General features: G+C 45.3%; 1 protein-coding gene across 1 annotated transcript; it reads left to right on the top strand.

Annotated features, from left to right (window-relative positions):
- The first annotated feature begins 9,054 nt into the window (after positions 1-9,054).
- On the top strand, positions 9,055-14,060 carry LOC116399418 (partitioning defective 6 homolog beta-like). Its single transcript, XM_031876570.1, has 2 exons — positions 9,055-9,406; positions 10,929-14,060. The coding sequence occupies exons 1-2, from the start codon at positions 9,344-9,346 to the stop codon at positions 11,256-11,258; spliced, it is 393 nt and encodes a 130-aa protein (XP_031732430.1). The 5' UTR covers positions 9,055-9,343; the 3' UTR covers positions 11,259-14,060.
- The last annotated feature ends 2,306 nt before the right edge of the window (positions 14,061-16,366 follow it).

The raw sequence follows: 16,366 nt of genomic DNA, 5'->3' as shown, positions 1-16,366 counted from the left end.
TTCTGAGAGTCGTGGTGCCGAGCTGTTCTTCTTCTCTTACAGTTTAAAAGCAGCCTCTCATGAACCCTTTGCAGCCTTGTGCTCTTTAGCCTTTACTCTACTTGCTTTCTGTTGATGATGTTTCTTTGCGCCCTCAAGACCGAACAGTAACCACCACACTGACATCCGCAAAAGTGAAAGCTAATTTTTTTTTCTTTTTTTCCAAAAAAAGAGAGTTCAATTTGTGTTCTTTGAATTGTGTGTATTTGTTTTATGTTTTCATTTTCCACCTTAGCATTTATGAACAATAAAGTGCTGTAATTGTGCTTCTCACGGAACTAATGGCCACGCCAGTTTCTTCGTTCAAAGTAAGGAACAGCAGTGAAAATGTGTCCCGATTTTTTTTTTTTTTTTAAATTTCTTTTAGATAATGAGTATTGTAAATCTGCAGTTGTCTAAACCTGCTTTTGCAAAGTGTTCGTACTAGTTAACTAGTCAACTAGTCGTGGTTGAAAAGAGGCTGTACTCGTCAGCGGAGGCTGAAGGTTGTATGACTGATGGACAAATATTCTCTGTGGTGCTTTGGTGGCTGGGTTTCTTCAGCGCTTCAGGCCTCTGAACGTCCAGCCCACACCCACACTAAGGCCACAACCCGTGACGAAGGACCACAAGGAGGTATTGCTTCATTTTTAAGGGACAAAGCCAAGAAGGTTTTAGAGGTTTTGCTGTCCTAAAGACCAACCAAATGTTGCTCAATGTCGAAACTAATTGCTCAACTAGAAAAACTCTGCAAACCTTGTGGGGTTGTTTTGCTTCTTTTTTTGTTTTTGCATTGAATAGGCAGTGATGTACGGAGGGAGGGATCATTCAACAGTGTACACCAATGGGACATCAGGGATACACTGACGGTTCTGCTCAATACTACTGTCAGCAGGTCAAGACTGGCAACAAAGCCTATTAGTACACAATGACAATGATCAGCTTCACCAAAGCAACGCAAAATCCTTTTAAAAAAAAAAAAAAAAAAACAATTTTTAAAGTATGTGTATACACTGAGCAAAGAGGGTGAATAAACAAGTTCCAGTGTGATTTTAAAGAGCCATATTGTGTTTTTCTCAAATCATTTTTTGTCTCCAGGCTTGATAATGAGCTCAAGGACAATAGATATTAAATGGTTACATTGCCACAAGAGATGCTTGGAATTTAAGGTTTTTGCAGGTTAGGCTTTGATGACGGTCTACAAGTGACACAGTGGGATGAGATTCTCATTTGTTGTGCTAAAAAGAAGAGCAATCTCCTGCTATGAAAATGAACTTTTCCCCCAATTTAATTGAATGCAACGGTGACAATTAGCCAATTGTGAATTTAATTTACCACTCGGGTCTGATGCATCTTTACACATCAATATCAATCGGCACAGCTTAATGACATTTTACATTGCTTTGTCATTGTTAGAACATAGTGGGGGGGTAACAACTAGAGTGGGTTTTTATCTCCAGTCCTGAGCATTTCTAAAACACATTGTCCTTCCATCCCAACAAGGATGCTGATGTTGATCCATCACAGTAAAGGTATAAAGACTTGTTAGGCAGGAGTCTTTGGGTAGCCAAAAATAATTCCAGTAATATCCAGCATTGCTTGGTATCCAGGATTAAGTTGCCCACCAGTTTAGCCTCGCAAGATCAGAGCGGTGTTCAGGTGTAACGGAGAAAACAGGAGTTTACCGGCATTGACTGCAGGTGATTGAAAAAGATTCTACACTGATGGTGAGGTTTTGAACTGTGCCGTCCTCAAAGTGGAACCCCATTCACGGTATATACCACTGGTGCCCAGTGTCCATAACCAGTTGGTTGCCTGCGACGAGCTACACATTTGAAGTAAAGCTCGTTTGAACGTCCCTTACTTCTGGGTGCGCATAGAGGCGTTTCAAGTAAACATGAAACAGAATGGATGATGTGTTTGTCAGAGAGCTACAATATGTGTTCTGGTTTCACAGCTACAGCAAAAATGGAGCCTCTGTGCATGTTACCAAAGATACCATGTTGAAAAGCCTTGGTTGGAGATGGAACGCTACATTATTAACCCTTTGCCGAGGTTCACCGATGAATGGCACCTTCCCAGAATAGGGATCAATCAGGCCGGACTGAGTTTCATCTTGTGAGTCACACGGTCCTCCCAACGCAGGTGAACTGAGCGAGGTCAGACGCGTACTTTGGCTTTATATATTTTAACCTCTTGAGTGTTTAATTAAATTGCCGCCCTGGGATGAGGAATCTAAAATGGAGGGAAATTACCCCAGTGCAAGAGGGAGAGGGAGGCAAGACTCTCCTTGGCTGGCTAGTCAGTGTTGCTATGCTGTTGTAAGGAGCGAGAGTGGGAGGGAGGGAAGGAGTGGTGGGGGAGGCTGAAGGAGAGGGAGGGAGAGAGAGAGGCCTGGCAGACTGTGGGGGAGGCGGAGGCCTCATCTGCAGTGCTGTGTGCAGAAGGAGCGCTTAACAGCCTTTCAAAGGGGGAAGGGGAGGGAGGTGAAAAGGAAGGGGTGGGGAAAGGAGCTGGGGGGAGGGAAGGCGAGGAAAAGGAGTCAGAGAGGGATGGGAGAGCGAGAGACAGGAGGGTAAGCAAAGAGGAGAAGAGAGAAGAAAGGGGGAGGAGGGGGCAGGGGCAGACCAAGGTGGGGGGGGGGGGGGGGGGGGAGAGGGAGAGAAGGGGGGGGAGGGGGTGGGGAGAGGAGAGGGGGGCGGGGAGGGGAGGTGATGGTGGTGTAGAGACGGGCGCCCCCTGTAGCCGGAGGAGAGACAGAGAGGCCCTGATGTGTGTGTGTGTGCGCGTGTGAATGTGTGTGTGTGTGTGTGTGTGTGCGCTGTCAGACACAAAGGCTGCAGAGACAGAACAGGCCTACTTGCTCTTAACAGTGGGCTGATTGGTTGAATTGGGCACAGGTCAGTTTAGCATTCTCCCCCACCTGACCTGCAGCCCGCATCCACCTGAGCTGCGATCACATGATGATCAGGACAAGAGAGAGAGAGAGAGAGAGAGAGAGAGAGAGAGAGAGAGAGAGAGCGGGTGAGAGGGGACACATAGAGCGGGTCGTGCGCAGGTTGCAATGGAATAACGGCTGCGGTGGAGTCTCTGGTGACGCCCCCGTTGGAAACTGGCAGGAACCGCCATGAGACTCCCTTCAGCTAAAGAGGGTGGGGGGGTAAATAATAATGAAAACAAATCTGTCCAAGTGTGTGCGAGTGGAAGTGGCGCTCGTGATGTCTTGGCTACAAAATTTCATCGTGTCCTCCTCATCCTCTGAATATTGCATGTCGCTGGAGGTCATCTAGATCAGGGTGCCACACAAACTGGGACAATGACACCAGAACAGAGACAGAGGAGGAGAGAGGATGGTGAGGTGGGGGAGGCTAAAGAAAGGCCTTGCAGACTGCGGGGGAGACAAGAGGTCTCTTCTGCAGTGCTGGGTGATGGGGAAGGGGTGTGCAGCAGAGGAGGAGGGTGGAAAAGGGTGGACTGGAGAGAGTGAGCGAGAGAGAAGGGGGGGCAACAGTGAGAGAGAGATGGTTGCACACCTATCCATCCCACTGCTAGCGCCTCCTGCAGCTCAAATGGCCTCGCTACACGCACACGCTTTGCACAGCGCAAAAATGATTCATGGAGAAAAGAAATATGATGAGATTGAGGGATTCAGCAGGCAGAGGAGAGCGAGGTAATGAAAGGACCAGAGCGGAAAAGAGAAAAGAGGGGCGAGACCTGTGGCTAAGTGTTAAAAGAGGGAAGCGACGGCGGTGAGACCGAAAAGATGAGAATATGTGTGAGGGGAGATGGCACAGGAATAAGGAGGAGACCTAGAGGAGATCACAAGGAGGGGGGAAGGGGGCGGGTGAAGAGAAATCAGTCTTCTGACCGCCATTTTGAGGGACATATATTGTGGCACTATCCAATCTTGACAGTACACGGACAAGGTCAGGGTCGAGGGTCAGTACAGAGAAGAACTGTGTAACGTGTAACTTTGACTAAAGTCATGAAAAATGTCAATATTTTATCAAGCTCTGGTCAGTCGGTTCAAACCTAGAACGCCTCCCACCGTTCCGCCGCCCTTCCACTCTACTTTTGGCCTTTGACCCCTGACAATGAGGCTGTGGCTAATTGTGGCCAACCTGACCCTCCAGATGGTTCGTTACGCAGAGAAGCCGTCATTGAAAGCTGTTTGGAAAAGGGCAGGTACTTTAAAAATAAAAATACTTGGCAGGTGATTGGATGAACGATCTGTCAATCAGATAAGAGAAAAGGCCTTCAGTGTCTTCCTTCTCTAACCTCTTCAGGAGCTGCCATTGTCTCTCATTATCTCTCTGCGTCCTCTCTTACACACCTAAGCCACGCCCCTAGCTGCCAGCAGCTCTTAACAGGACGGCGATTGGTCCGCGCACCGGCTCACCGGACACAAATGCAATTATTTGAAGGCCGACAGGATGGATTTTGGTGCGATAAGCGATTTTGCAATTCTCGCGTGATCTCGTGACATCGCGATAATGTGCTGCTGTGCCAGATTAAACTTCTCCACGGGTTAGGGGCATAGTGTGGTCAAGGACATTTAGAGGGCAAAAGTATGAGTCAAGGTCAAAGAAATGAGTATATCACTTCTTCTTTTTTTTTAATATATTTTGACATTTGGGGAAATGTGTTTATTCTCTTACTTGACAAACTTACACTGGGAGAAGGCTTTGCTGGCGCTGATGGCCCACCACTGCTCTGCAATAGTTTGTGCACTAAAGGTAGAAGGAGGGAAGGGACCGAATGAGGGTGTGTGTGTGTGTGTGTGTGTGTGTGTGTGTGTGTGCGTGTGTGTGTTTGTTTGGGAGGCTAATACTTCCATGGAAAGGACGAGGCAGCTCCTGGCACCCCTCGTAGGCGTAAAGAGGACGTCTGCTGCATCACACTGACCATGGAGGGAGGTCAGACACGTTATCTATAGAACTATGCACAGAGCAGGTGGGGGGGGAGACCAAAAGAAAAGGGGAGTGAGGAGGAGTGTGGTAAACGACAACAAGTACTTGTATGTCTGATGAAAATGTTTTTCAGCTAATTGTAAAGACACGATACAAAAAAAATCGATACAGTCTATATGTGTTTAAAAATAATTCAGAACAAAAGAAAAGTAGCATAGGTCAGAGGTCAAGGTTTCATAAGACAGCGGCTCTAGCGCAGAGTCTCGTTTAAGAACACTGCAGGTAGACACATGGTCTTGCTGCTATGACAATATATTTTTGTTTCTCTGCCCTTGGAGATGTTTTGGCTCTTTCAGTTTGGTCAGTGGGAGTTCTGCATCACAACCTCAAACTCATGAACAGCCTCTACCTTGTGAGTTTTATACATTCAGTGATTTAGAATCAAAAAGTCTGCAAAGCACAAACTGAATTGCTACAGAATAATGTAAATATGAATAAAATAAATAAACGTGATTGTTTTATGAAAGCACTGGCTGTTTGGGGCAGAAAACAACCAGCCCAAAACAATCTAATTCAGGATTAAAAAACAAAAACAAAATGACACAGATGTCCTCTCGAAAGTGTTTGGTGTATTGCAGCGAGTGAATAGTTCACACATGTTGGTGGTGGATTTAAAATAAATCGCAATAAGAAGTACAAATTAATATCAGTTTGCTCTTCTTTAAAATTATTTTTAAAAGGAAGAACGCATCCTCGTTCACTTCATCACACTGATGTTGTTGCTGCTGGACACCAGTATGGGAACCACTGGTGCTACACTGGTCACACTAACCAGTCAAGTTCTGGTGGCTAATGTTAGCCAACATTAGACAGATGCTGTGTAACTGACATTTACACTGCTATCATCAATATCAAATACCATCTATGGATCACATGACTTGTATGTAAAAGGGGTCTCTCGTAGTGATGAACCAACAGGTGCATGGCAGTAACTAGTTATGAAGGGCACACACACACACACACACACTTGTGTCAAGACAATCTGTGGAAATTAAGGCAAAGTTCAGCGTGTGCCATTATATTGTGTCTTATTAACACATGTAGCCCAAATGTTCAGCAAAGGTGATGTTGTCTTACTGAGGAAGGATTAAGAATTCAGAGAATCATGTGACCCTAAAAACCACGCTCTCTGTGCTCTTCCTACGGGGGAACTCTTAACCCTCTCCAATAATCTTCCTGAGTCCTAAATGGATATTGTTAAATATGTATGATTTGGCTTCCTAATAATATGACATAGATGGCCTTTCATTGTCCCAAACCAAAAAAAGGTCACTATAATAGCCATGCAGCTCTCTTCACGAGGCTGTGCACTCCAGGCGGAATACTTTCAGTTTTTTGTTTTAAAAATGAAAATCTCCTCCACTGATGTTGGACACAAAAGAACAGAGTAGAAGAGAATACCTTCTGATGTTTATTGATGTACGTGGCAAATAGGTGCACTGGTTCTATCATAATAATAATAAATATTATTGTTATTATTCCGTGGGATTTATTTTCCATCTTATTTTCCCTGTTTTTATGTTCATTGTATTTTATGTATTATTTCTCTTATTTGAATGCACTTTGTGTTGCATTTCTTGTATGAAAGGTTCTATTATGCGTTCAGATGTAGTTTTGCTGTGATATTAGTAAAATACCCTTCTGATTGACCTTCATATGTAAATATCTCCTCCTTACCTGTGTTCATAATATGTGTACAAATCCAGACCAATATGCTTACATCCTCACAGTGTTATACAGATGTTGGGGACGGCGTTGGGCAAAAAAGCTTTGAAAAGTGCCTCTGGGAAAAAAACATTTTAATCACGACGAGACCTGTACCTCGTTGAATGACTGAAGAAGGAAATGAAAACATGTCTGGTGGGCCAACAGGGTAGAAATAGACCTTTTTCAATTTTCAAAATTAAATTCACCGAGCTGTCTACCGAACAAGATTATAGATTGTTTTATAAGGGAATGAAGAGAAAATAAGTACAGAGACACAACATCGACCATGAGGCCTTTTTTCATTGCAACACACACAAAGCTCTAGTTCTGAAGGCTGAACTTGCGCTCTGCTGCCACACTGGAGACTGGACTTACCAGACTCTCTGAATGTGGGACTTCCCGATACTGCAAGCGCTCGCTTCAACGGGCAAAACCTTCTGCACCGGCACCATCGGTTACCCGTACTCACAGACACTCCAAGGCCTCCAGTCCTTCAAAATGACGGACGGCCGTCAGATTTTTCCGTCTTTGTTGAGAAAATTCCGTCGATGATGGAAAATATTTGGTTAACACAACCTCTGATTTATATATAATGCAGTTTGCTGGTAAATTAGCCGTGGACAGACTCAGAGGTGCATACTTACTCACACACACAAGACCAGTCGCATGATCCTCCAGGCAGAGAAAATAACAATAACAAAGGCATAAGTAAGGAGATGAACTGTCTCAAGAGGTGTCTGACCAATCCTAATTCTATCTGGAGCTTAATGCCATCACACATTTTCAACTACATTGGTAGTTTAAGCTTTTTGGCAGGTAAATGACCTGCTCACTATGTTCTCAACACGCTCTGTTAGCTTTGAGGATGTGCAATGTTCCTGTTTTCATTCCACTGTGGAACAATGCTAATGTCACAGTTCATAATAAGTGAAACATATATAAAGGCTCAGGAGGGAGAGAGGGTCGTCCTCTTATCACAAGGTTCCAGCTCCTCCTGTCTGCATGCTGAAGTGTCCTTGAGCAACACATGGAACCCAAAGTTGCTCCAGATGGTCCGGCCAGCGCCTTGCATGTCAGCTCTGCCTCCATGTGAGTGTGAATGAGTGAATGAGAGGCAAATAGTAAGGTTGAAAAGTGCTCTATAAATGCAGCAGTTCTTATAGCATCAAAAATGTATCCATCACATATTTTTGTAATGTTATGGTTCAAGTTCTTAATATCCACCTAACATTTGTTTCTGTGCCTGATCATGCCACACAACCAGGTTTGAAATCAGATGCACGACACGGAGACAAGCATGTTACGTAAAAGTTCACGTTGACTCGTGGTCAAAAACAGGCAAAACTCAAAACCAGATAGCAACAGAAGGCTGGAAAGTTATGGCATGAGCACAACAGACAATCTGGCGGAGGAATGAGTGAAAAGGACTGCAGAACTGACGAGGGAGTGGCTGGATGTGAGATGACAGGAGAGTTCATGTGTGGCAGGGAAAACAGAGCCGACAGGAGCATGAATGGGTATGGAGATGGCTGGAGTGTCGTCCCATTAGTCTAATGTTACTGGCCCTGACATTACGTTTGGGAACAGCTGCCAGTACTAGTAGATTATGATAACATTGCCAGCTTAACCATCTATTTATTCACTTACATTTGAGTGGCTTCTATAAATCTGATTCATTTTACAGTATGAGATACATTTTTAAAATGGTATTTAGAGAGAGAGAGAGAGAGAAAACTGAACAGATTTTTATGGATACAGGTGCTTTATGATGACCACTGACGGCAGGGCATAGCTCTAACATCTTTTGGTGTATCACTGTACTGATGGGTTTATTGCTTTATAGCTTTATTGTATACCTATATAAGTGTGTGCATTTACACTGCTGGGCAGGTAGCCAGCAGCAGCAGGCCTATATGGCTTTTGGCCAGAAGATGTCACTATGCAATAAGATACAAGTTGCATCCATAACATTTACTACCACATAAATGTTGTATCTGTATTCGACATAACGATTGTTTTACAACATGTTTCCCCTACACCATGTGTAAACAATATACAAACAATATCACACATGGTGTAGTCGGTTATAATGACAAATCAATTTTGTTACAATTTTTGTATACTTAACAATTATATTTTGTCGTGAGCTCAAACTAATTTATGGGTGGGATCATATAATAAGTTGTGTAGTGTTTTAGTTAGTTTGGGAGCAAGATTGGGAGTACCTGCCACTGGATAATAAAGGACTCTTATTGTGAAGTCAAGGGTGAGAGAAACACCGAGTCTTTTATTTTGAAATCTCGTGGTGTCGCCAGCTCTCGTGGCGCGCGCGCGCACACACACACAAGGAGAGAGAGCTCGAGACAGAGACATAGGCAGCTCGATAGTAGTGGTGTAGCTACATTGGCAGCGGCAAGTATGAGATAAGTTTCCTGGGTGAGCTAGGCTGGTTGGCAGCCGTTGTCGCATTCTTGGAGAAACACAACGCAACCCGGTGGACGTCGAGAGGTGGCGGAGACAGTCCGTGTTACTGGAATAACTGGTGGATACACACGGGTTTTTTTGGGATACAGCGCAGAGCAGCGTCGGCAGCAGCAGCAGCAGGAGCGCGACGAGTGCTTTGGCGGCGGTCCCGCTGCTAGCGAAACATGAACAAAAACCACCGAGTGCCGAGCAACCGTTCTCTGAGTGCCGTGGAGGTGAAGAGCAAGGTAATGTTTCATGTGGAGAGTTTGTCAGTTTACTGTATCTGTAGTCTTAACCCCATGATGATAACTCTGGCTAATTTAGCCGGCTAAGTGGCTTGATAGCGAATTATGATGTCGCACAAATGACATAGATACAAGCTAAAGCTTAACTAGCCAACACGGGTTTCCCTACTCTTGACTAGCCCGCTAGTAGCTCGCCATACTTCAAACTTTACGTTAACCGTGGCGTTTAGTTTGGTTCTAAGTTGCTCTGAGTAACGTTACGTTTGAAGGTGGAGGTTTTTGTCACCTGTCCCAGGCTCCTCCGCCGCTCCTCCCTGTTAGCGTAACATCTATTGAGTCAAAGTTCAAGTCAAGTTTCGAGCCACAACAACGCCATGGGCAGTGAACATAATACGTGTATGTGAAACTAGCCCGGCATGACATGTTTAGAGTTGCTTGCTGGGTCGTTTCCCTGTGCGTAGAGGTGTCGTACGGCCTGCGCCAGGCTCGTGTCTCCTTCCGCGACAGTCTGTCCTGTGGCATGATTAGACACGCATGCTGAGGAATGGGGCCTCAGTGCTGCTCAAAACTACTTTGTAAGAGCTGAATGAGATGAAACAAACTGCGACCAATTTGTTTGTGTCACTACCTTCATAGTTGTCAATCACAATGTAAGTTTTCCCCTCCAACCGCTTTACACAAAGTATTAAAATACTCGCTCAGTGTGTTCAGCTTCTTCCCAAACCAGAGCAGTCCAGGGTCATTTGAAATGTTTTGTCTACTCACGTCCCGAATGCGGGTACTTACCAGAAACAGGCCTCGGGGCCTGCTTTGTTTCCCAACCTATAGTTCATGTAGTTCTGCTTTCTGCTACTGCATAAAATGCCTCAGAGTGACTGTGTGTCCAGGTTGGCAGTGAATTGTAGATCATCTTTTGTCAGCGCCGGGCAACCGTAACCACAACGCTTCTCATCAACACCACCGATGGGACCCAAACAGTTGCCTAAAGATTATGTATCTGCAGCCATTGGTCGGGCCAGACCACAGTGATCACCACGTTCCTCATGAGCCAGCTTTGTGGGAATGTGTGGCTGCTGTAAACACACAGTCTTTCTTACAGCTGAATACCAACATTCCGTCAGACGGCTCCATTAGACAATGCCGGTCAGTCAGGAACACACTGCATCCACAAACGCAGAAACGTAGAGATACACACGTATCACAAAGTCTGCATTAATAATTCATCACATGTGGTGTGTTAGCTTGTCCACATGGATGACAGACTCTTGCATATACAGCTCACAGTGGTTTTGAAATTAGCTAGGCTACCAGAACAGTGTGTACGTATCAGACACAGCCTCAAATCTCAGACCCCTTCAGAACTTCTTAATTATGCGTGCATATATTGGAAGCATAGGCTTTACACAACATCTCGGCTATCTTGCAGTTTCTTTGGCCCAGTATTAATCAGTTTCTGAAGCACCCTTTATATCCATGTGTTTGTATTGTGCTCACATGTGTGTGCCCGTCTGCTCCGTCCCAGTTTGGCGCAGAGTTCCGTCGGTTCTCGCTGGATCGGTCGAAGCCGGGCCGCTTCGATGAGTTCTACGGCCTCCTGCAGCACGTGCATCGCATCCCCAACGTGGAGTTGCTGGTGGGCTACGCCGACGTCCACGGCGACCTGCTGCCCATCAACAATGATGATAACTACCACAAAGCCATCTCCACTGCCAGCCCTCTGCTCAGACTGTTCCTGCAGAGGAAAGGTAAGCACGGGGGAAGTGTTGGAACAAAGAGTGATTGTTTGTTGGGGCAGATCTGCTTTCTGATGGATACACAAACAAAAGTTTTCTGTTATCTCAGAATAGTATAGCTTAGAAATACGAGATGGGCCGTTAAAAGGGAAAATTTGCTGTTACGCTTTGTGTATTTTGTCTAGATAATAAAAAAGGTAAGATTATGAAAGACCATGGTATCACATTACCTTTTAATTTTTTTAGGCTGCTGGTGTATTTTGTCCTCATTGAGCTGTCATCACCCCTGTTCCCTAGCTATGTCTTCTGGTGTCCCTTTCTGACCCACATAGCTAAAGGTCAGCGACCTTGCTGTGTTTGTGTGAAGCAGTGTTTGTTTCCAAAGGCAATTTCTCTGCAAGGGCTGGACCAAACAAAAAACAAGTCAACTTAAAGAGAATATGAATATTTTCATTCTCCCTCAATTCTCTCTGACTACCAATAGTCAAACTGCCATGGTGGTATTTGTCCGATTAGCATATCCTGTTTCTTTGGCGCGTTACTTGGATATTTGCGGTTGCGCTAATATTTGCTCATGACTGTTAGTTTGCTAGTCATTGTTTGCAGGTGTTTAGGGATTAGTGTAAACCTGTTTCTATTGACAACATATATTTAAAAAAAAAAAAAAAAAAAAAAAAAGAATCTTGATTTGAATAGATTTTTGAAGTGTGCCTAATGAGTTGCAGAGCGTGACCTGTTGAATGCAGGGAGGACCCTCGGGCTGTACGGTCCGGGGCCGGTTGGGCTGCACGCTCTGTTGTGTTTAAGCTGTCTTCCTGTGCCATATGACCCTATACAAGCTAAGCCACTTTGTCAGGAGGAGATTAGTGGGGTCACCGTGCAGCGCTGCATGGGACCGTGTTTCAATTACACGCCCCAGACGCTAGCCCCACGCTGGGCTCGCTGCTGCTGCTGCTCACACACACATGCACAAAAACACACAGAAACACATGGTCATGCAGGCAAGCAGGCATCACACATCAGTCCGGCACTCACACACAGCAAGATTGAACAAAGACAAAACACACACACACTAATTCAGCCACAGCCCCCTGTAGACCCTTTTGCACTCAGACCCCGGTTTCCCCTCCTGATTTGCAGACCCCCCTTCACCCTAATGCTAAGCACCAGTTGGTCCCAGCTTTAAGGGCTCTACAGTGTGCGGATGCAGCAAGTTGGCCGCTTATTTATTATATTTCTGCAGTTATTATCTCTAGCGATGGCTCTGTTTGTGTGTGTGTGTGTGTGGAAAGTGTCTCACATCTTTGCAATCCGAGCTCATGGCAACATGTAGTCGAACTGACAGTGGATGAAAAGTTATATTGTTTTGGAGGAATTATTTTAACGTTAATAAGTCCTCCACGATCCTGTTTGTTGTCATCAGCACAAATTACCCTACACCAAAAGAGTTATTTTATTTTATTTGTTTAAAACCCTCATTTAATCAGGCGAGTCGATGAAGAACTATGACGGTCTTAGTGGAGGGGTCACACCTGTGCCACACTACCACAGTTTTCTGCTCTACACCACTTTGTGTGTAGTGCACCACAACACTTCAGTCTTACAGTCGCAAACTGGCTTTTAACATCATCAGACTACAACTGTATCCTTTGAGAGCTGAGCGATTATGTAAATGTCTTAGATAAGTTAGATGTGATCGCTCATCATTGCATAAGAGCAGGACTTCAGACGAGGCAGCGGTGTGGGCCCAAGTTTGTCACAACTTGGCCTTCATGGAATAGCTCAGTGCAATCTCATTACACAGATGTTTGGAGCTAATAGAAACAACACTGAATCTCCAGTCTCGTTGACATAATTCCCGGCACGGTTCAGTCCATGCGTGTCGTATGAGGTTATTTTGGGCAGTGCATTATATTTGTCCAAGGCTAGGTGCTCTGCGAGTTCTTTTCATTCACTGATGTGCAGATGGTTCGATGGATGGAGGGATGGATGTTAGGCTGCGAGTGTCTGTTGTTGCTTTGTTCTGATGTGGTTGTTGAATAATGCCCGCATTGTTGTTTATGCATCAACGCTACATCACCGACCAGCCATTAACGCCGCATTGTTCACTGCTGACCAATGGAGGAAGTTTTTGTGTCTGTGCTGGTCATTTTTTAAATTGCTTCAACAGGCACCGGTATAACCCAACAGCACCGGGGGATCCCTTACACCCCACCGCCCCCACCTGTGAGCAATGCGTGGGTGAATATTGAGCAGTGAGGCCTCCACTGTTTACTGGTTGACATGGCAGCAGTGAAGAGGCCTGTTCATAGTCGGATTAACATTGCATGAGGCTGATGGGAGCTGCAAAGCATGCTGGGAGCAGTATTGCTAGCATTTGAAAACACAGATTGTCTTAAAGGGACAGTTCACCCTAAAATGAGAAATACATATTTTTCCTCTCTCCTGTAGGGCTTTTTATCACATACATTGTGTTGGTGTGAGTTAGGAGGTATTGGACTAAATGACACTTGGCTTGTGGTGCTCAAAACATACAAACTCAACAGTCATGTCTCTTTCTAGAAATCATGACCCAGTTACTCAAGATGACCCGCAGGCCTTGTTGTGAGCAGTTTCATGTAGGAACTACCTCTGCCAACCGCTTCAGCGCGCAGAAGGAAGCATGCATCTCCTCATGGACCAGCTTACACCACTTAGCACCACTGAGCTAGCTAACATAGCTCAGCCGAGGAGGGCACCATTAATGTTTACATCTACTGCTGTCACGAGCGTGAGCCTCTCGTCCATGAGTAGTAGATGCTTCCTTCTGTGTGGTGATATGGTTGGCGGGACACACCCAGATCCAAGCTTCACTAGTAGGTGTAGTTTGTTAGAAAGAAAATAGTTCCTTCATTGAAAAGCTCACAAAAAGGTGTGTAGATTATCTTGAGTAACCGGGTCATGATTTCTGGAAAGAGACATTACTGTTTTTTTCTAATGTATTTTAATTCCATTTTATTGGAGAGAAGGCAGACATCTCTATGGCCGATATCTCCAATACTCTGCAACTCGCACCAAAACAATTTAGATTGATCAGTAGCATTATAAGTAACGGGAAAGAAATATGTGTTTTTGATTTTGGGGTGAACTGTCCCTTTTTAAAGGTCTGTCTTTTTGTAACTTAATCCATCATTTGGATGTGTCTGATATCCTCATGTAGTTGTAGCTACTTTGAGTAGTGTATGTCTCAGAGACACTACAGAATCAGAATCAATAAAATGTAAATGACACCCAGTCCAGACAGCACATTAGATGAGAGTTTTTAGGAGCTACTTCCTGGTCCTCGCTGTTTTTGCTCAGCTCTGTGTAAACAGAGACTGTTGCGGTCAGTAGTCAGCTGTTGAAGAAGAAGTGGTCAACTGAGTGATGTCTGTTTCTTTTTAAAGCTAGTACGAGGTCCTTTCATTGTTAGGGTTTCCAAACACTAGAGTCCTGTAGGAAACCTCTTATTTTACTGTGGCGGAGTCTGACAGTCGGCCCTGCGCACCCTGGTGTTGGTGTCGGCTCCCAAGATTTCACGCAGAATCCGACCCGGTGGTCGATGACGTGCATTACAAAAAACGATGTAGAAAATAGCCAATCTTGTAATTGATGGTCTTGTTTACTTATGTCGGTCATATAGAAGCATCTGTATTTAACTGAGACTGTTACATAACTAGTTAAAAATACTTTTGTTTGTCCTTGTTGTCATATCAGCAGTGTGGAAACGCCCAGGTTTGTGTTTGATTGGCTGTAAACATGTTTGCCAGAAGTGATGTCGTGTTTGCTTGCATCTGTCATCCAGAACGTTATCACCCGCACAACATACACAAAGTTTCTAGGTTGTCACCCGTGTAGCGGTAGCAGCTTTTCAAGCAGTCTCTCTCAGGGCGTGGGTTTGTTTTGTGATGTTGCTCAACGCTCACACAGTTTCAGTCCTGAATGGCCTGTCACTCATCCCCCGGTATGGTAGAGGGGAAAAACAGGTATGGAGAGGGACAGGAATGCTTGTATTTGCGTATCCCAGCAGGAACTGCCTTTGTAATTAGTAACCTGCCCATGACTCATCCAGCCAGAGAAAAGGAAATGTACAGTGTGAAATTACAACACGGACAAAGGCTACCCACCCTGCAAAACAAGCATTGGAGCAGGATAACAGCAGCAACTCTTGAGTGCGATAAGCAAGGTACCGAGGCTGCTAAGTAATGAAAGGGAGGTAGGTGTACAGTGGAGGAGATAGGGTGACAGTCAAAAAGAGCCAGTCGAAACCAGGAAGACAGTGTGGTGGAGGAAAAGATTTGGATGAAAGAGACCCGGCATAAAACATTCAGACTAATTGAGGACGCCACAACAAGATTTACTACTGCGAGCTCGAGATGAAAGGATTAAAGCAAGGGAGACGGAGTGCTGGCAGGTGTAATGGAGGAAGACTGGAGAGAAGTTTAGCATGATGTGTGAAAATAATAGAAATCAACCACCGTTGCTTTGGATGTCAAGTTTTCCACATGAGAATCATTCCCTAGGATGCTGTGAGGGAATGACGGATTCAAAGCTATGGAGGAGGAATGTGTGGAGGAGGAACATATCGTAGGCCTAATAAGAGACGTGGAAGGATGAAAGGGAGACAGAGTAAAGCGTATTAAAGAGGGAGTAATGTATACGGCATTGTTTAGGCAAGGCATGTAATTAGAGATGTGGGGAAAGCAGAGGGAGTAGTGTAAGTGTGAGAGGAATGCAGCGAGAGGGAGAAGGAGAGGAGGATAGTGGGAATAGCATTAGTGAGGGAGGAATGCAGAGTGAGGCCCAAGCTGGGGAGGGTGGGAGAGAGAAATAAAGAGAGGGAAAGAGATGGAGGGAGGGGGCATGTTGGATGGAATGTGGCCAGCCTCTGATCACGTCTGCCGGCAAGATTAGACAGGACAGGAGGCCGGGCCGGACCCTCGGCTCCAGAGCCTGGCTCCGTCAACTGGGGGGGGGGGGGTATAGATGGACAGAGAGACGGTGAGCGGTCGTGAAAGCAAAGGAGAATGAGTGAAAGAAAGAAAGCTGAGAGCATTTCAAAACAAGCGAGAGCACACAGCCTGGGAAGCTAAAAAGCCTTACTCTCTACCCTGTGAAACCTGGCTGGGAGAGACTTTAGGCAGGCCGCAAGGACATGGAGGCAGGGTGGCTTAGATGGAAGAAGAGGGGGGGGGGGGGGGGGGGGGGG

This window comes from Anarrhichthys ocellatus, unplaced genomic scaffold (assembly GCF_004355925.1).
Source record: "Anarrhichthys ocellatus isolate YVR2014 unplaced genomic scaffold, GSC_Weel_1.0 scaffold111, whole genome shotgun sequence".
Classification (NCBI taxonomy): Eukaryota; Metazoa; Chordata; class Actinopteri; order Perciformes; family Anarhichadidae; genus Anarrhichthys; species Anarrhichthys ocellatus.
This window is presented reverse-complemented; position numbering and strand designations above follow the sequence as displayed.